The 21618-nt window shown below is 40.9% G+C and overlaps 1 protein-coding gene across 1 annotated transcript in view; it reads right to left on the bottom strand.

The window, feature by feature from the left end:
* Positions 1–2323: 2323 nt before the first annotated feature.
* Positions 2324–21618, bottom strand: part of ADTRP (androgen dependent TFPI regulating protein) — a 69508-nt gene continuing 50213 nt past the window's right edge. The window contains exons 5-6 of the mRNA XM_080655133.1: positions 9273–9424; positions 2324–3540 (exon numbers count right to left, since the gene is read on the bottom strand). Coding sequence (XP_080511259.1) covers positions 3509–3540; positions 9273–9424 — 184 coding nt within the window. The 3' untranslated portion in view covers positions 2324–3508. The remainder of the gene's footprint in view (positions 3541–9272; positions 9425–21618) is intronic.

Here is a 21618-nt window from a genome sequence, read left to right as displayed (position 1 = left end):
TCCCCATGTGCAGGCACAATGTGTTTGGGGATTATTACAGTATATGAAACTGACTTCCTGTTATGACAAGTATTGCGAGGAGGTGCAGAGGAGCTGGAAATAGCTTGAGAAATGTATGACTCTCTTGGGGGGTGGGTGGGTAGAGCTAATGTTTTGTTTAGGCAAACAAGATAAATCTCCCCAAATTCAAAATTAATGTTCAGTGTGAGACAGGCCTCCAGAACATGCACATGGGGATGGAGCAGTGAGGTCCCTGAAGCAGAGGGGCCACTCCTCCCTCTACCTGCCTGCATGGGTGAGAGTTTCCACCAAGTTGGGGTCCCCTGACCTCTTTTTTTTATCCAGCCTTGCAGATATACATACATTTTTGCTTTTTTAAATAAAGGCTTTTAAATGACCATTTATTGCTTTGCTCTGGAATAAAAAGGAAGGTTGGCTCAGGAATCAACCATCTGTGTGGCCTTGGCCCTGTCTTTTCCCTTCTCTGAGCCCAGTGCTGAACTGGAGTCAGCTTGTACAGGCTTACAAGGACCAAGTGGTGGTTCATATCTCTTCCCAACTCTGCATTCAGTGACCTGTTGATAGCTTGAAAAAGGCCATGGTAGAGTGTTTACACCAGGAAAATGGGCAAACACTATAAATAAGAACCTTAAAATTTTTTCCAGATAGTTGTGTGTTTTTTCTTTAAGAATAGTTTATTGATTTTTAGAGTAAGAGGAAGGAAGAGGGAGAGAGACATTGATGTGAGAGCACAACATCAATCAGCTGTCTCCTGCATAACCCCACTGGGGATGGAGCCTGAAACCCCTGGCATATGCCCTTAACTGGGAATCAAACTGGCAACCTCCTGATGCACAGGACAACAAACAGCCAACCAACTGAGCCACACTAGCCAGGCCTAGCGAGTTGGTTTTAAAACATTAAACTCAGTATATTCACTTGTAAAATGAGAACAATAATGCATTTTCTACTTAAGATTTTTGTGAGGATAAAATGAGATCATGGAGGTGAGTGTGGTTGTAAATTACATGACACGATACAAATATTATTGCTGGATATATGCACCCCTGTGTTCGCAGCAGCACAATTTACAGTAGCTAAGATTTGGAAACAGCCTAAATGCCCATCAGCAGATGAGTGGATTAGAAAACTATGGTACATCTACACAATGGAATACTATGCTGCTGTAAAAAAGAAGGAATTCTTACCATTTGCAACAGCATGGATGGAACTGGAGAGTATTATGCTAAACGAAATAAGTCAGTCAGTGAAAGATAAATACCACATGATCTCACTCATTTGTGGAATATAAAGAACATTATAAACTGATGAACAAAAATAGATACAGAGGCAAAGAAGCATCAAACAGACTGTCAAACTACAGCAGGAAGGTAGGGGAGGACTGGGGGAGGGGGAGGTAAGAGATCAACCGAAGGACTTATATGAATGCATATAAGCATAACCAATGGATGCAAGATACTAAAGGGGGTCGGGGTGAGGCATGTGCTGTGGGGTAGGGGAGATGGGGGGGAAGGTCAATGGGGGGAAAAAAAGGAGACATATGTACTACTATTTGTAATCCTTTAAAGAATAAAATAAAATTTAAAAAATATATTATTGCTGGTATGTAATCATTTGTATGTTTTTTACACGCTAATAGCTTAACACAGCCTGATATGGGCACTGCATACCTTTTAATGAATATTTAATCAATGTTATTCATGGGTGTTTTGTTGCTTTTCTTTTTCAAAGCTACAGCAGCACCAAGGAATCATTGTGTGCTTGTGTATGTGCTCAATGGGAAATGAATCTGAGGTAGTTCTGGTGTTGGAATAGATACTGTACAAAGGCTAGTCATGTAGCAATCAAGGCTTAATTTGGTCCTAGGAACAGTAAAGCCACAAATGGAAATCTGCAGGCTCATTCCAGCCAAGAGCTTACTATGACTGTGAGAAGTATGCAGCCAGAGTCATCTTTGGGGTGTGGAAAATTTGGGTGATCCCTGCAGGCTTCAGATTCGGGGAATTTCCACTGTGACAACTGCTTCTGGGCTCTTGCTGAGACCAGGTGCTTGGAGCAGTCAAGAAGCCGCAGGTATAGGAAAAGAGGGGGTGTCCCAGCTCAATCCAGAAGGACTTGAGGCTCTTATTTATATGAGAGTAGAGGAGTAGGGATCAGGCAGGTTTCCTGGTGTCTGTCCTAGTCTTCCCTTATACTGCTGCCTTACTGGTTTAGTATGCTCCCTTTCCTAACCCTGCAAGACCACTCTAGGTATTTTTGAGGTATTTCTGGAGTTGGAACAGATATTGCACAATGGTCAGTTATGTAGCAATCAAGATTTAATTTGGTCCCAGACACAGTGTTACCAGGTTTTACCCATTTTCACCAAATTTCTCCTGTATCATGTTTGGTTGGAAAGCTCAAGTACTATTTATTCTGGTGCCCACACCCCAATGCCCCTGGGCCTTTGACACACCAATAGATTTGACTATCTTTACCCACCACGTATTTCTTTACAAAAACAGACCTGGAAAATTCCATTAGAAAAATCGAAGCAGGGTTCATGAATGTGCTTGCTAACAATCAGCTTTGTTAAATCATAAACTAACTTAGCAAAGTACTTTGTACCAAAGCAATCTCAGCAGTCCTCATAATCATATCACTTCCCACTTAGACTGTTCCCCAAGTAAAATGTACAACATTTATTTGACAAGTTAATAAATACTTGAACGGAAGAGATTTTGACAATGTCATTATGTTCAGTGTTTATACATGCCCTGAATGCTGCTCACATGGGGGAAAGATTTCCTAATATTTTTATAACTGATTTTCTCATTTCCCCAAGTAATTTGCCATTATACCATATCAGGTAGAATCTCCCTACACATGTCTAGATTGAGGGGGGAAAAATAGATGAGAAATCCATGAAAATAACTAGCTTATGAGAATGCTTGTTTTTAGCAAAGTTGGGATTATTAAAAACATGACACAGGATTGGAAGTTAAAAGATTTGGGAGACAAAAGCTCCTGGCTCAGTTCTGACACTAACTCTTTGGCCTCATGCAGGTAACTTCTCATCTACATTCTCGGCAACCTCCTCTGTGAAGTGTAGGTTTTGGATGATCCGAAATTCTTTCTCGGTCTAAACATTCTCTAACTCTGAGTTTATGAGTTTTTTTGGCTTCTGGTCAGATTTTGACCACAGACCATACTCTACAGAGTTCAGACAAAGGTCACAAATTCTGAGACAGCAGGAGTTAATTTTGTATGGCCTTTTAAAAGCCAAGAGTCCTCAGATTGAGCTACCTTCATACCCTATTCTTAATTTAAATATTGTTTTCTGTCCTTTTTACTTTCCTATGTTTCTCCACCACCTCCCTACACCAAAAAAACAAAAACAAAACAAAACAAAAAACCTACATAAACAAAACAAAAAAATAAAACCAAAAAGATGGAAAAAGAACACCCTCTTGTGTTTTCTTTCTTTTTCTTGGAAAATAGCATATAATCACTTCTTCTTCTTTGGCTGCCTCATGTCACCTGTGCAAACAAGAACAGAGAGAGACTTCAGACTTCAGGGTTTCCCTGACGGTTGTTATGTAGGTTGACATTCACGCTGACTTCAGGCAGTGGAAAGTCAAGGACTTTTCCCAAGGCAAAAAGATGTCCTTCAAGGAGTTCTAAAAACATACCACCACTATCACAACAGCAAGAAACCACTCTGCTGTCCCCTGTTGGTGCTTAGCTCATAGCCAGCCAGTTGACCAATGATGCCCTTGGACTTCATATGGTTCTGTATATCTAACATGAGCCAATGATTGCTGTTGCTTTTGGCCACATGTTCGCAGGGCTGTACACAATCCATCAACAAACTTGGAGGCTTGCATATGGAGACAAAGAGACCACATCAAATTATAAAGGAAATAAAAGAGTGAATATTCACTTAATTAGGGGTCATTCTGTGACCTCTCACTAAATCAACTTATCAGCTGGGGAAGAAAAGTACTTACATATTGATTAGTTTTTAATAAGCTCATTAAAGGGTCTTTATTCAGCTGAAATTATAGCCTTAGACCACTAGAATGACTTCCATTTACCCAAACAAGTTGTTACCTCCATATCTAATGATCATAAATCTTTGCATAAGCTTCGAAACTTTACTAACTCATTATCCTGTCTATTGGTAAATGCTACCAATCCCACTTTGAAAACTTTTTTCAACTCAGTCTCTGCTTGTTCCTTCTGGAAGTTAGAGCCCTGTTAGATCTGGTTCTGTAGTACCACAGCAGCCTCATGCTCCTAATTTCAGGCTTTACCCTTTAAACCTTGACTCCCCCCACCATCTTAAATTATATCCTTAACAGTAATCTCTAAATCTTTTCCTAATTTATGTCACTGGAACACCCCTTCTCAGAGGCTTTAGTGACTAATAACTTGAAGTCCTGCTATGGCCCGGTCATCACACTGATTTTCTAGGACAGCCAGCTCCTAATCACAACAGCTCTCATGGCCATCTGTGCATTCATGTCTCTCCACATTCTTAAGGACAGTCCTCGTGCTTGTTCTTGTCATCCTCATCAGTTCAGACCACCTCCAGTCACTCCAGCAAAGCCTTACAAATTTATACTGCTTTACAGGGTTCCTGTTCTTTTCATTTATGCTTCCACTTATTATTTATTTTTTATGTGAATTCTCTCCTCCCCAATTAGGTTATCTATATTAGGTCTATAAGTACAAACACCATCTCTTTTCTGAAGTATATACTTTGAGCCGTTAATGAATAATTTTTCAACTAAATAACACATTTATTTCTTTAGGTTCAAGAGCTTGGCCAACATAAACTTTTCAAATTTGTTCCCCTTGTAGTCATTCTGAGGGCTCCTAAAGCTTTCATTACCCATATTGTTTACCAACCCCCAGTGCTTTGAGTCTAACTATAATCATAACCTCATTCCTTCAACCCCAGGTGCCAAGGATTGGAGACTCCATCTTTATTTAAGAAACAACAGAATATGAAGGCTTAGAGAGAAGCAGCAGAAGCAGGATTGGAAGTAGTGGTGGGAGTTCCTCTGGGGGAAGAGAGCAGGTAGCTCCTTGCACTGGACCAGAGTCTCCCACATCCAACTCCAAGCAGCTAGATGGAGCACTAAGGAATTCTCACATACCTACCACTGTGCTAGAGAAGGCACGGGCCCCAAAAGTGTATCTGCATGGAGTTCCAATAGTCATTTCATTCTGTAGAGACTTACATGATGTGAATATAACAGAAACAATGTTTTCTTTTTGTTTCTACAAGTGGGGGTGGGTTCTTAGTCTTGAATTCTCATGTGGCTGAGAAGTTTCTAGGCTTCTTCAGAATTCCTCTCTTACCATGTTTCCATAGTGCCAGAGATAAGGAAACTGTTGACTTAATAATAAATCATATAATCTTACCCAAACAAAGTTCACAAAATGGATTTCAAACTCTGAATTCCCAACATAATTGGAAATTATGTTGTTTGTTATCACCCTTTTTTTCATTGATGGGAGTTTTTGAGCAGAACAGTTCCTAGTTGGCGGTTAGGGAGTTAGATAGTACCAAGGAGTGGAGATATTTTAGGCCAAACATTTAATGTTCTTCTGCAAGATCCAAACATTTTCTGCTGGCATGGTAAAGAAACCATTCTTTTAATCAATATCACTATGGATATTATATATAATTACACATCTTATTATTCAGGTAGTCAGGACATGGGCTAAGTAAAAACATACTGTTCACAAAGATTTATACCTATGTATCTACAACCACAAAAGCTACTGCTAGACTTCAAATTAAAAATTTGAAGAATATTTGCCTAGTTTCAGCTGGTTGGCTTGGAAAAGGGCGAAAAGGCAGATGGTTAGAGCGATATGAGATATTAAAGGAATGAGATTTGAGCACCAATGAGTACTGTCACAGTGCAAAAGTAGCAGGAAGTAGATGGAGCTGAGGACTGGCTGGATAAACCTTGAGGGTAAAGAGACAGAGGAAGAGGGATAAGGAATAATCTAGAGTAGACTATTTATGGAGAAGAAGTTAGGACAAGAAAGACAAAAAAGCTTTAGAATTACTTAAAAAGTAATCTCATGATAAGATCCTTTTGTTATGAAATGATCAGCGACAACATGCAATGCAGTCTTTATAAATGATTTCTTCATGGATAAAACCAGGAAGGTAGACTAGATGGCCTTTAAACAGCTTTTAACAATGAAAATCTCCTTTCAAACAAACAAACAAAAAACAACAAATTGTTCTAGAGCAAATAGTACTAAAGGAAGGTTTTAATGTCATTCTGCCCAAGATACCATCACCATGTCACTTGGCCATTTTGGGCTTTTCATCTCCTAAACTATCCTTAGGAGGGGAAGGATCTATGGTCTCAGGCCTCAGAATATATTCCTCAAGGATGTAAGGAGAGTGGTCATGGGCTTCCAAGCCAAAATGGCAGGTCTCCCATATGTAGTAGGTGTGGCCAGAGCAGCAGTCAGCTTATTGTCCAGGACTCCCAGCTGGGCCAAATTGGCCTCAGGATTTCAGAAGCAGAGATTCCAACAATTCTAGCTTGAATTGCTTGATCTCCTATTTCACTCATTAAGTTCTTCAGGAACTGCACCATCTCTGTCAATTTGCACTCAGTTAGGTGGTTGTTACTTTTAATTGCCTTGCCTGGGGGAATTGGTAATTTATGAAAAAAATAGAAGGGGAGGATTGGAACATCTACATAGACAACAAGGTTTCTGATTTTTGCTGTAGGAGAATGAGATTAACAGCAATAGTGACTAACTCTATGTGCCAGGCCCTATTCTTGGCCCTTGACACTACCCAAGTCATTCAGAGTTCTCCAGGATCCTAGGAGGTGGGTACTAATATTGGCTCCATGATGCTCAAGAGAAAACTGAAACAAAATGACATCAAGTCTTTTTGCAGTGTTACAGGTCTGTGAGTGGTAAAAACAAAATAGGAACCCATGCAGTCTGGCGCAGAACTTTTTCCCTAACCACTGCTTCCCACCATGTCACCAATGCACTCCTTTGAATTTCTGTTCTCATTCAAGGAATCTCAGACTATGGAAGGATATTAGAAAGTAGGGTTAGCCCTGGATTTGGACAGAGTAGGTGGCTACTTAGGAGGTATTCCCATAGATCCAGAACAGAAGGTTTGGAGAGGAACCCAAGATAGAGAATCCACACAATTGACTGTCCAAGCATAGTAAATGTTATACTATGTGCCCATTGGCACAGCAGGCATTAACCAGAACCCAACTGAGATGTGTAGCTGCCCTAGTTAGAGGTAATCTAATGGTATTGACACAAGTCATGTAGTTGAGGGAAGCCTTAGAGTGTTTTAAACCCACTAGGACATGGGAACATGTGTTTGCATAGATAGCTCTGTTTAGTTTTAGACAATTTAAAAGTGTTCACTGCCATTAGAATTTTAAGTGATCTACTCTTTTAATGTCTACTCAACCATTTGTAATTAAGATCTGTTCAGAATTTAACACATTATGATCCTATTCTGATGCCATATAGCATGAATGAGTTTTCACTCATTCGATATTTAAGGAGTTAAAAATCTAGAGAGAGGAGAGACACAGTAGTCTCTATCCATTTACAATAGTTTATCCCTTATATAAACATTCACATATGCACATGTAAATGAAGGCCCACATGGTGATGCTGGCCTGTTTGCTCACTGGGACCTAAATTGTAGTGAAAAATTGGATATAGTACTTAAACAACAAGGCTTATTAAAAAGAGCTTGGTGTTGAAAATAATGACTCAATATTAAATATTGTGAAAATTTTGTTTTTTAATTCAATGGATGTTTCAAAGTCACTGTTTAACAATTTAAAAATCAATCGTTATTGAACTAAATACATTTGATTAAAAAAGTTATTGTTCTCTAAACTCAATTTTTTGGTCTGCACATTTTTATCTGCCAATTTTTATATGGATTTCTTTCTTTCTTTCTTTCTTTTCTTTTATAAAGATAGATTTGGAGAAGGCATCAGAAATCTTTATCCTGATTTTCAAGGAGCCAAAATAAGTTAGAATTAGATATCAACACATTTGAAATGTCAACACATTTTTTTTTTCCTGGAGTTTCCTGTGATTTGGAGTCTGATTTTGGGATTAATTTTTAGTATTCCATTTTTTAAAGTGCTTTCAAGAAGGTTATTACCTTCTTAACCAGTTAAATTCTTCACAAGTAGAAAACATGTGAAAAAGAGAAATTGCTTATCCAGGGTCCCAATATCCTCTCAGAAATATATTCTTTAGTATTGAGCCTTCTGAAACTGTTGTGGTTTTTTTTTCATATACGGCTTATGTTTTCACACCAGTTCATAAATTGGGTGGAAGATGCCACTTCTATTTTGATAGAACAGAATGGCATGTGGGTGTGTGACGTGGGGGACTGTATGTAACTCTTGCCTTCCTTATATACAGAATCAGGGTAGAGTTCCTGTACTTCTCCTTGGGTGGAGAAAAAATCATGGGTATTGTGCAATTTGACTTTTTGGTGGTTAATTTTCCAACAAAATAATATTTTTGGGCATTGGGGTGGTGGGGGAAGCAGGGAGGAGAATAAAACTTTCCATTTTAAAATCAACTACGTTAAGATTATTTTTTCTTATGAAGAAGCAACATGGTTCTACCCACCTATAATTAGAAAGCTTAGCTTGCTGACATATTCACATTGCCCAAGACCCTGTCTAAATGAGAATTTCAATCTCAAGTACAGGATGTGATCTTATCTGGTAAATGATTCACTAAAGGTTGAAAAGCAACCTAATGGGAAAGGGATGGGAACTCACCCCGGAAGGCACTGCTGAGGTTGGAAGAGCTAAAAGGGTCATTTCCTTCAAACCAAACCAAAGCAAAACAAACAACAAAAAACCTTGACATTTAAACATATTGTATTCTTCAAGCCCTTACTTAAGGAAGGATGACCCTGAATCCATTTTTTCATGCCAGGCATGGTGACACCTTGCTCTCTGGGTCCTAAATTCTCTAAAAATAATTTCTAGCCTTAAAGGTTTATGGGAGGAGGGGAGATAATTTGATGGGGTTCTTTGAGAAAGTATGAACTTCCCCAGTCTTTTCTAAATAGCTTATCTTGATAAGACCCATCTGAGTGGAGCACAGGCATCAAGGTCACTGCTTTCTGCTTTGAACTAGTTTCTCTTGTTTCTAGGAGGAATGGAGAGAGGACAAGGAAGAAGAGTCTGCAGGTGAAATAGAAATAAACTGACCCCATTGCCAGTGGTTGAGCTTCTCTCCAAGTAGGTAGATGCTGGCAATAAAGATGTAGCTGAGAGAGAAGAAGGCTGCTAGACCCACTGGGCTGAGTTTGGCAAACACAGGATACACCCAGGTACCAGTCTCAGAGTAGATCCATAGGACCCTGCAGAAAATGACAAGCCACAATGATTAGGACATTAGGAAGAAAAGCTATATTTTATTTATTTATTTATTTATTTATTTATTTATTTATTTATTTATTATTTTCTTTATTGATTAAGGTATTACATATGTGTCCTTAACCCCCCATCGCCCCCCCCCCCAACTCCCCACTCATGCCTCCCAGTGTCTGTGTCCTTTGGTTATGCTTATATGCATGCATGCAAGTCCTTTGGTTGATCTCTCTCCCCCTTCCCCCACACTCCCCTTCCTTCCTTCTGAGGTTTGATGGTCTGATCTATGCTTCTCTGTCTCTGGATCTGTTTTTGTTCATCAGTTTATGTTGTTCATTATCAATGAATTCTAGAGCCCAGGCAACCAAAAAAAAGTCATGGGGGATATTTTCCAATAGCTCAGGTGTTCCAAAAACCTACAGAAGTGAGTCTTTTCTAAATAGACTTGATTCAATGAGACATCCTATTTCATGGGTTGGGCTTGGCTATTTTACCTAATCTATCAAATTCAATGATGGTGAAAAAATGTGAGAAGATATTGAATATATCATTAGTCAAAGACAATATGGGAGAACATGAGTCATTCCTTTCCCTGAGAGGTATAACCTGTTGAAACATTGAGCCTACTAAGATGGCACCCATTTGCTGGCTCTTAGCCAGACAGGTGGGCTTTGTATTTCTGTCCTTGAGACATATGTTGCTTTCTATTAGCTCTCCAAGTCTTTTGGGGTAGGAGAGACAGAGATTGAACATTATTACTGTAACACAATATGCCTGGGAGAGAAACCAAGATGGCGGCATAGGTAAACACCTAAACTGCTGCCTCGCACAACAATTTCAAAACTACAACTAAAAGACAGAACGGACACCATCCAGAACCACAGGAAAGCTGGCTGAGTGAAAATTCTACAACTAGAAGGAAAAAGAAAAGCTCACAGAGAATTGGAGGTACGGCAAAGGGGCTTTGTGGGCGCAGAGAGGAAGGGCGGCTGAGAGCCTGGCTGACTTTCTCTGGCGGAAGGGGGAAGGAAGCCTCCGACTGCACTGAACCCCAGTTCTGACTGCACTGAACCCCAGTTCCGGGCGAACCCCTGGGGACCCACGCTCTTACGGGGGGAGTCTGGACTCTCGGGCGGAGACTCGAGCTGGGAAAGGCAGAAGTCTGAAGGCGCGCGCGGGCCAGTGCGCACAAAGGCTGCGGAGGTTGCCACAGACTTTCCCTAGTGGAAAGGAGTCAGAGGATCCTGACTGCACTGAGCCCCAGTTCTGACTGCAGTGAACCCCAGTTCCAGGCGAGCCCCTGGGGATCCACGCTCTTACGGGGGGAGTCTGGACTCTCGGGCGGAGACTCGGGAGCCGAGGACGGTGGAGGACTGAAAGTGCGCACGCGTGCGCGTGCCAGTGCGCACAAAGGCTGCGGAGGTTGCCACAGGCTTTCCCTAGTGGAAGGGAGTCAGAGGCTCCTGACGGCACTGAGCCCCAGTTCTGACTGCAGTGAACCCCAGTTCCAGGTGAGCCCCTGGGGACCCACGCTCTTGTGGGGGGAGTCTGGACTCTCAGGTGGAGACTCGAGCTGGGGAAGGCGGAGGACTGAAAGCGCACATGCGCGCAAGGGCAAGGCTGACAGGAAGCCAAGACTGAGACTCCACCCCATCCAAGCTGAGCACAGAGGCTATTGCAATTTGGCAAGTCTAATCCTATAAGGCTGTCTCCAGCACCGAACTTCTCCCAGCATAGACACAGCTGATCCTTACAGCCAACTGGCCCGGAGGTCAATTCTTCCCAGTGATACCAACAACAATAAAGACTTAATTACAACAAGGCTGTACACACAGTCCACAAAGGGGTGCAACAAGAGTGTCCACCTCAGGTTAACTGGGGAAGCAGACCCACTGCTAGCACACAAATCTCCCTTACCAACTCAGGGAATCAGTGAAAATGCGGGGTCAAAGAATCAGATCACAAACGAAAGAAATGGAGGAAAACAAACGACTGGATATAGAATTCAAAACCACGGGTATAAGACTTTTTAAGAATATCCTAGAAAAGGCCGATAAATATAACGAGACCCTTGAAGATATGAAAAAGGACCAACTAGAAAGTAAACATACACTGACTGAAATAAAAAATATTATACAGAGACCCAAAAAGAGACAAGAGGAACACAAGAATCAAGTCAAAGAATTGAAATACAAAGAAGCAAAAAACACTCAACCGAAAAAGCAAAAAGCAAAAAAAAAAATCCAAAAAGTTGAAGATAATGTAAGAAGACTCTGGGACAACTTCAAGCGTACCAACATCAGAATTATGGGGGTGCCAGAAGAAGAGAGAGAGCAAGATACTGAAAACCTATTTGAAGAAATAATGACCGAAAACTTCCCCCACCTGGTGAAAGAAATAGACTTACAAGTCCAGGAAGCCCACAGAACCCCAAACAAAAGGAATCCAAAGAGGACCACACCAAGACACATCATAATTAAAATGCCAAGAGCAAAAGACAAAGAGAGAATATTAAAAGCAGCAAGAGAAAAACAGTTAATTACCTACAAGGGAGCACCCATACGACTGTCAGCTGACTTCTCAACAGAAACTATGCAGGCCAGACGGGAGTGGCAAGAAATTTTCAATGTGATGAATAGCAAGAACCTACAACCAAGATTACTCTACCCAGCAAAGCTATCATTCAGAATTGAAGGGCAGATAAAGAGCTTCACAGATAAGAAAAAGCTGAAGGAGTTCATCACAACCAAACCAGTATTATATGAAATGCTGAAAGGTATTCTTAAAGAAGAGGAAGAAGAAAAAAGTAAAGAGAAAAATTATGAACAACAAATACATATCTATCAACAAGCGAACCTAAAAATCAAGTGAATTAAAAACCTGAGGAACAGAATAATCTGGTGAATATAATAGAATCAGGGGCATAGAAAGGGAGTGGACTGATAATTCTCAGGGGGAAAGGGATATGGGGGGTTCATGAAGAGAATGGACAAAAATCATACACCTATGGATGAGGAGAGTGGGGGGGAGATAAGGGCAGAAGGTGGGGTGGGAAATGGGTGGAGGGGAGCTATGGGGGGAAAAAGGAGAAATAATTGTAATAATCTGAATAAAGATTTATTTAAAAAAAAAAACACACAATATGCCTGGAGTTTCATTATCAGCCCTGATTTTACCTCCTGGATATAGCCATGGATAGAGTTTTAAGTAGGAATGGATGGAATTACAGGAGGTTCAGATCTTGCTCATGTGAGGATAGAATATAAATCATTTCTGTAAGCCAAGAGAAGGAAAAAAATGCTGGAGAGGAGTTACAATGTCTTAAGTGAAGCCTAAAAATGCAGTTATCTGGAAATCAACTGCACTGGAAGATGCCAAAGTCTGAAATAACTTTTAAAATTAAATATGGGGAGGTTGCCCTCTTAGTGCAGTAGGCAGTGCGTCAGTCTCATAAAATTAAATATGGGGAATATGATGTATCAGCTACAGTTTATAACTGGTTTAGAGTACAGAATGTGGAACCAGGCTTCCATGATTCAAATCCTAGTTCTGCCACCTATTCGTCACATTGCCTTCAACAATTTATTCAACCTCTGCCCCTGCCCTCATGTATAAAATGGGGGTGCAAATATCATGAACCTTATAAAGCCATTGTAAGGATTAAGGGAGTTAACATGTAAAATAGAACATTGCCTGGCATATTGTAGTAATTTAATAACAGTTTAAAAGCTTATCTCCTCTGGGGATAGCACAGTGGGAGTCTTCTCAGAAACCTTTCTTTTGAGGCAGTTCATCTCTTGTAACCTAGGATAGGCTAGGTTATGCTTCATAAACAATATTCAAGTTTGGATACTTCAAGTTATTGGAAGGTGGAAGAATGAAATTCTGTGCTTAATTAAACTTTCAGAAACCCAAGTGTTATCTTGTTTCAAAACTTGAAGTTTGTCAAATGCGTGTGAATGAGACAAGGACTAGGGTGAGGCATTAAATTTCAGGAGCCATCTCTGTGCATCAAAGGGTACAACAGAGTGAAAATGGAAGCTATGGAATGGGGAAAATGTTGGCAAATCATATATCTGATAAGAAATTAATATCCAGAATATATAAAAAACTCTTACAACTCAACAAACAACCTAATTAAAAATGGACACAGGATTTGAATAGACATTTCTCCAAAAAAGATATGTAAATGGATAACAATCACATGAAAAGATTTGCATTTCCCTATAACATTATTAATCATTTGGGAAATGCAAATCAAAACTGCAATGAGATATCATTTCACACCCATTAGAATGGCTACTATCAAAACAGCAGAAAATATTAAGTGTTGTAGAGGATGTGGAGAAGCTAGAACCCTTGTGCACTATTAATATGTATGTAACATGGTATAACTACTGTGGAAAACAATATGACAGCTACTCAAAAAAAATTAAACATAGAATTACTGTATGATCCAGCAATTCCACTTCTGGATATGTACCCAAAAGAATTGAAAGCAAGGACTCAAATTGATACTTGTACACTTATGCTCCTAGCAGTATTATTCACAATAGCTAGAACATAGAAGAAACCCAGGAGTCCAACTATGGACAGATAAATAAAATGTGGTATATTTACACACAATGGAATATTATTTGGCCTTGAGAAAGAAGGAGATTCTGACACATCCTACAACATGAATGAAACTTGAGGATATTAAGTGAAATAAGCCAGTCATAAATATTGTATGATTCCACTTATGAGGTACCTAGAGTCATCGAATTCATAGAGACATAAAGCAGAATGGTGGTTGCCAGTGGCTGGGTGGGGAGGGGGAAATGGAGAGTTACTGTTTAATGGGGACAGAATTTTCAGTTTGGGAAGCAAAAAGTTCTGGAGATGGATGGTGATGATGGCTGCACAACAATGAGAACATACTTGATGCCACCAAACTATACACATAAAAATGAAAAATTTTATGTTATGTGTATTTTACCACAATAAAAAAAAAATTTTTAAAGGAGGCATCAGGCCTGGAGGTGTGGCTCAGTGGCTGAGCATCAACCTATGAACCAGGAGGTCATGGTTCGATTCCTGGATGAAAGGAGTGCTGTGAATATCCTTCTAAAACCACGTGTCAATGGGATGCACATTCACAGGATTCTACTGTTGGAAGGTGTAAGGGACAAGAAGTAGACAGCCCCAAGGAGCTAGGGTTAGGAGTCTGGGCTCAATGAGGACACCTGAATATATTCTAAACATTAGAATTAGTTCACTTTGTTTACTTTATATACTTGAAATTAGGGCTTGCTAGTTCCCATGCACATTTATATAAGATAGTCTACAAATAAGGACAGTGCTCTACAGGCCTGGAAAGTTTCTGTTTATTTACTTCATTTTTGTTTCCTTCAGCATAAGGTTCTGGAAGGAAAGTTTCTGAAGTAAGATAAGGAAGTCTGTACTTTCACAGAAAAAGTGCAAAGAAAGTTATAGGTGTATTAAGTGACAGTGAGAAAAGTAATGAGAACACAAATAGAATATCAGGCAAGAATGCAGTTATTTAATGAAGGGCAGTCAGCAGAGAGGCCTGAGTGAGGAAATGTCACTCAGTTGGTATTGCTTCTTTATGGCTTGCCTGAATATATGTTCAAAGGAGAAAGAAGGAGAGAGAAATGGAGAAGGAGAGAAGCTGGGAGAGAAAAGGAAGAGAAGGAGGGGGAGGAGGTGCATAAAAGAGAAGAGGAGAGGAAGGAAGGGAAGGAAGGAAGGAAGGAAAGGAGGGAGGGAGAGAAGTAAAGACGGAAAGAGGGAAGAAAGGATAGAAGGAGGGAGCGAGGAAAGAAGGAAGGAAAGGAAGGAAGGAAGGGAGGGAGGGTGGAAGAACTGGCTTAGCAAGTCCAAAACTGAATGCCATTGTTCTCTGTCTCAGTCAGTGTCAGCTTTTCCTGAGCCCCAAGTGAGATCCCATCAAATCATATCTAAATGTTTCTCCAGTGCACTCATTTCATGATCTCAGTCTAGGCTCCTTCATCCCACCTGGGTTTCTGTAATTGTCTATTCACTGGGCTTTCTTGCTCCCTTTAATTCACTTTCCACACCCTAGGCCACCAGTAATCTAATACTCTTTCTAAAAGAGATGTGTTGATGGCACTCCCCTGATTCCAGTGGATCCCTGTTGCTTTAGGAAAATATCCAAGCTCCTTCACCCAGCCTACCTGGCCTTGCCCTGCCTATCCATCCACCCTTAGATCTGCAGTCCATCCATATTGAATCTCTTTCTGTTTCTTTATTATTATTATTATTATTATTATTATTATTATTATTATTACTAGTAGCCCTGCTCATGAATCTGTGCGCCAGTAGCTCTCTGCAGGGCCTGGCTGCTCCACACCCACTGCCCAGAAGCTCTCTGTGGCCCAGAGGCCCATCCGCAGCTGGGTGCGGAATGCTTGCCTTCTTGCTGGGGCGACGACACAAGTGTTTCACCCCCTTCCCCACTCTCAGCTGTCACCCCCCGGGATTGGGGGACTCTGGTGGGGCTGAGAGGACTGGGTGCTGCCATCTTTGTGATAGAGTGATGGTTAATTTGCATATTACCCTTTTATTAGATAGGATTATTATTGTTATTATTATTATTTCTATTTTTTAAATTGATTTCAGAGAGAAAGAGAGAAGGAAAGATGGATAAAAACACTGATGATAAGAGATGCTCTGCCTCCTGCACACTCCACACTGGGGATCGAATCTGTAACCCAGGCATGTGCCCTGACCAGGAATCGAATGGTGTTCTCCTGGATCATAGGTCGACACTCAACTACTGAGCCACCCATGCCGGCTGGGTCCTCTCTGTTTCTTGAACTAACCAAGGTCTGCAGCTTCTAGACCTTCACACGTGCTGCTGTCTCTGCTTGGAACACTTCTGACATTTTCACCTCCTGGGACATACTTCTTCTTGCTCTGGGTCTGGCTGAATCATACTCATGCTTTAAGGCTCAGCTTAAAATTCAATTTCTCTAGAAAAGATTTCCTGAATATCCTTTAACTCCCTTCTATTAAGTTTTTATGCCACATGCTTCCTCTACCATGAACTTAGCCATGTTGCTTATTTGACTCTTTCTCACTAGCCTGGAAACTAGTGAGACAGGGGTCATGTCTGTTACACACATCAGCTTCCTACATGCCGGAACACAGCCAGTTCTTTATGTTTTTAAATGAATGGCTGTTTGGATGGCCCTATTAGCACCTCTAGTTCCCTTTCCACTGCTGTCCACTGTGGTTGCTCTAGACAGCTATCAGCCGCCCAACCCAACAAGAACTCCACAACAAGAGCTTTGAAACTGAGAAATGTACCCAGGAGCCTTCCAAATTAGTAAATCTGACATTTACTTTATTATATTAATACTTTGAAGAGGCCAATGGCTCTGATCCTCAGTTGAGGTATCAATAATCTATGTTCTTCTGGAACTGTCTGCCATGCGATTCTATGTGAGCCAGTGTGGGCAGCACACATTGGTAGCCAAAATTAATCTTATAGTCTTCCCATCCTTCATCTTGTAGCATCAAATGATTATCATGAAGTGCATATTTTCTGTGTCTTATCAATAGGGAAATAGTGGAAGTCTATGGGTTAGAGATTAGTAGATAGCTAAGAATTTTGTGGGCTTTAAGTATCTTAATTCTTAAAGTGTTAACCCTCATGTCATATCCTTCTAGCCCAGCAGAATAAATAGAATAAAGACCCTCTTGTCTCACATTTCATGCTGACTTCATACATAAACATGTGAGAGGGTGATGTCTGCATCTAAGGCCAGAGGCAAGCACAGCCAGCATTTACATTTGCAAGTGAATTCAAAAAAATTAGCGGAAGAATTCCCACAATGAGAATGTCCCTGAGAATGGGTGACCTGGTGATTCCTTAGCGTGGAGCTTTAGTCTGTTGCAGCCCATGAAACCCACCCCCTTGTCACACCTCAATTTACCGACCTTCGCAGACTTTCTATTTATCCCATACAAAATGCTCCTAGCCAAATATAAATAATGACATATTAAAAACAACCTCTAGCTTTAATAGCTACAAAAATTCAATCTGATTTTTAACATTAAGTTGTGAATTTCTACCATTGTCTCAAAAAATAAATTCCTGTCATGATTTATGTAACATTCAATAAATTTTAGGTGAAGTAAAAGTAAGTAGATAAATAGATATATAGATAGATAGATAGATAGATAGATAGATAGATAGATAGATAGATGATAGATAATAGATAGAATGAAAATAAATTGTGATGCTCAAGTGTCAGTTTACTTGGATGTTGAAAGTGCTGGCAACTGCCCTAGCTGGTTTGGCTCAGTGGATAGAGCGTCAGCCTATGGACTAAAGGGTCCCGGGTTCGATTCTGGTCAAGAGCACATGCCTGGGTTGTGGGCTCGATCCCCAGTAGGATCGAGCAGCCGATTAATGATTCATTGTCATCATTGATGTTCCTCTCTCTCTCTCTCGCCTTCTGCCTTCCTCTCTGAAATCAATAAAAATATATTAAAAAAGAAAAGAAAAGAAAGTGCTGGCAATAGTGAGAGTTGGGATGGCAACCTCTTTATGGCATTTAAAACTGTTAGCAATCCCTCCCTGGAACATTCCCTTCTGGCTTGAAGCTTCCTCTTCCCTTCAGGGACCATGAGGTTCTTGTACATTCCTGATTTTCTACCATATGATTATTCTTTGCTACTTTGCTGCTCCCTTACACCTCCTGTCCCTTAGATGAGGACATTTCCCCAGCATTCTCTTCCCATGTTTCTCCCCTTTCCTCCTCTCTCTCTCCCTCTCTTCCCTCCTCCTCCTCCCTTTCCCCACTCCTCTCACTACTCCAGCAATCTCATCTCACCAGGAGGGTTAAACTCTTTGAATCTCTGCAGCCAGGTTTGATTAACCAAATGGAAGTTTCTCTGAGTAGGTGGTTCTCAGCCTTGACTGATGATTAAATTGCCTTGGGGGCTTCAAGATTCTGATGCCCAGGACATATCCGGAACCCAATTTAATCAGAATCTTTTGAAATGAGACTTAGATATGGGATTTTAAACTGAGTTTTTTACTTATACCCAAAACTATTTCTTTCCTAACTTCTCTACATCTATTAATGGAATCACTATCTTTCCAGGCTGCTGGCTGAAAATTCTGAGAATTATCCTTGATATTTTCCTTTGCATTTGCCTGCTACATGCCAATCAATCCATAGAACCTTCTGATATTTCAACAATGAATCTCAGGTATGTCCCTCATTCCTGATTGCACAGTTGTATCCCTCTTCAGGTTGTTTTTAGTTCTAATTTCTGTAATAGGCATTTTGGGTGAGTAGGAACTGATTTTGGACAGGAAGAGTGAGAAGCATAGATAGCCATTTCCTCTCCTAGCCCTTCACTCCCACCACTCTTCAATATTCATGCTGGCTAGCCTGGGCCCCAAATGTTGATAACAAGGGAAGCTGTTTGGCATTTTTATATTTATTTTCATGTATTAATTTACAAGAGAACTAAGGAGCCCTTTGGAAAAATGGGACTGGGATTCTGATCCACATGAAAATTTGAGGTTATAAAACTATGCAGTATCTAGATGGCCCCAGGAGGTCATATTTCAGGAAAGGGTAACTGGCTCTGGGAGAGAATTCACACAATGCACTAGTGGGAGTAGAAGGGTATGGTCAATGCTAGATATGGCGAGGTGACCCTGGAACTCAGCTTAGCCCAGCCCTCTGGCAGTTTTTAAGGGATTCTGGGGATATGATGTCTGTATGTAGAAGTGTGTATGTGTAAATGGATGCATTAACTTAGAGGACTATTAAAACTGCCAGGTGCCCTGGCAGCTTAGCTGTGGTCTTCACCTCAGTAAGCACAGTAGAGAAGAAAGGAATCATCTCTCTCATCTCATATAAACTGTTATTGAGAAGTGACTTTGCAAATATCTTCCCCAAGGCTGACTTATGGCTGCATATCTGTGCAACAGTCGCACTGGGCATGCAATACCTTGCACACTAACAGAAATACTTATGACATAAGCAGATTTCTGGTCTACCAATATCAAGGTGGTGATATCCTCCAGGTTAGCTGGGGCTGTGGCAGTGGCCAGCAGCACTGTTCTATTTCTACCATCATAGGGGCAATGGTAGTGTGGCATTGTTAGCAATGGGGGTGGAGTACTAACCCTAAAGCAGAGCCAGGTGATGTTGGGCCCAGAACACTAGGTGTTGTGGCTCTACAGTCTGTGTAGGAGAGCAGTTTTCAGGACTATGCACCACACAGGCATGTGTGAACACTCATTGAATTGTCAGAACTCCATAGAGGTAGGTGCTCTGAGCACTTGGACCTGGAATGACATTGGGACTATGAAAAAAACCCTGGATAAAGAATAAAACAATGTGATTAAACTAGATGGAAAGAATATTCAAGATAACTTTTATTTGTATATTGTTTTATTCTATTTTGCTTCCCATGTCTCACCATTCCAAACCATTTTAACCACTCTTGTCAAGATACCTTTTGAAAGCATAGTTCTCTGGCCATGTCACTAATACTTCTCACTCCCACCTCCATGCCATAGAAATAAACAGTGACAATTAAATCTCACATTGTCTAAACTATGTCTCCGCTTTTAGCCTGCTATCCACAAGCCCCTTAAGAGGGCAGTTCCAGTGTGATTTCCTATCAGTTTCTTCCAGTAAGAGCAAATTGCTGACCATTGTTCTGTGACCTGTTCTCCTTTGGCCTTGGGACTATGCTGTGTTGTCTATTTTCTCCCATTTTTTGAAGCTCCAGTCCAGCGAGTCCTTCAAGGCCCAGACCCAATGCGTACCTTTTCCACACTGGCCAGCAAGACACAACCATTTCCTCTTCCAGGTTTCTCTGGCTCCTTGTATTTGTTCTGACATTTTATCACTTCCCATTGTGTATCTTATAATTTGAGTACACAGCTCATCTCCCCTTATTAACTACAAATCCCCTACAGGCTGGGTTAGCCTTATATAACGTTGCTTTTCCCAGCAAGACCAGCCTTGTGTTAGGGGAAATATTTTTTCAAAAAGAGAATGAATAAGAGCCAGCAGTAGGAACATTTCTATTTTCCTGTTCCTCGCCACGGCCTCAGAGAGAGCTAGGTGAGGTATTCTGAGGTGAGAGAGAAGGGAGGAGTGAGTGAGCTACCACATTTATAGGTGACTAATGCTTTGCAAAGGAAATGAAAGATTTGCAGTTATTACTACTTTGCAAAGCTTTATTTTCCCACTTAAGGGCCAGCCTCAATTTTGCAATCTGAAAAATAACAAAAAGCAAGTTCCACATGTAAGGCAGTCCCCACAGTCTCGGCAATTATTTTTAGGTCATTGTGATGTGATTTCTGCAGTGAAATGCTTCCCTGGCTCAGAATTATTGCCATTTTTCTGACTCGTGTTTGTTTCTCACGCTCTGTCTGGCCCGGGCCCATATTCCTGACCTCATTTCTGCTATACTGTTTCCCTATTTGACCATCCAAACAGGCACGCCTAACAGCTGACCCACAGCCACTTCCCCAAAACATCTCCATGGATATCCACAGTTTGTGGAGCTTGTTGATGGCCACCTGTGGCTTTGAAGGTTCATGGGCCTCTGAGCATTGCGTAAGGGTGGAGACAGCAGGCAGCAGAGTCTGAGCTCTCTTAACAAAGGAATGAACAGAAATAGGGAAGCTTCAGTCAGTGGTGCAGCATAACATGGCCACATACAGGTGCATTTGATTTAGTCTAGGAATAAATGGGCCTGATGGACTAAATGCTGATTTACTGCTTCATTAATAAGAAGGTCCAAAACCCAAATCACTGGGTGCACCCAGTCACATTTCTGCTGGTGCTTCCTCCCACTTGCTCCATTGCATCACTTTTCCATCACAAGCACAGTGCTGAACACTACATCATGAAAGCTTTTAGACAGTAGGGACCATGTTAAGCTTTTTTGCATACCCATGTTAAGCTTTTTTGCAGCACTTAGCAGAATATGTTTTGCACATACAGTGAGCTGAACAAATACCTGGCCATGTGAATAGAGTGGAAAGAAAACTGGATTTTGAAATAGACCTGCATTTAAGTCCCAGCTTTGAATTCCCCTGCCCCTATGACCTTGGGCATGTCATTGAACCCACTGAGGCTTCAGGTCTCCAATGCTAGGTGGTCTCTAAGTCTCC

Source organism: Plecotus auritus (assembly GCF_963455305.1).
Source record: "Plecotus auritus genome assembly, chromosome: 2".
NCBI lineage: Eukaryota > Metazoa > Chordata > Mammalia > Chiroptera > Vespertilionidae > Plecotus > Plecotus auritus.
Note: the sequence above shows the minus strand (reverse complement) of the source record. Positions and strands in the feature narration are given on the sequence as shown.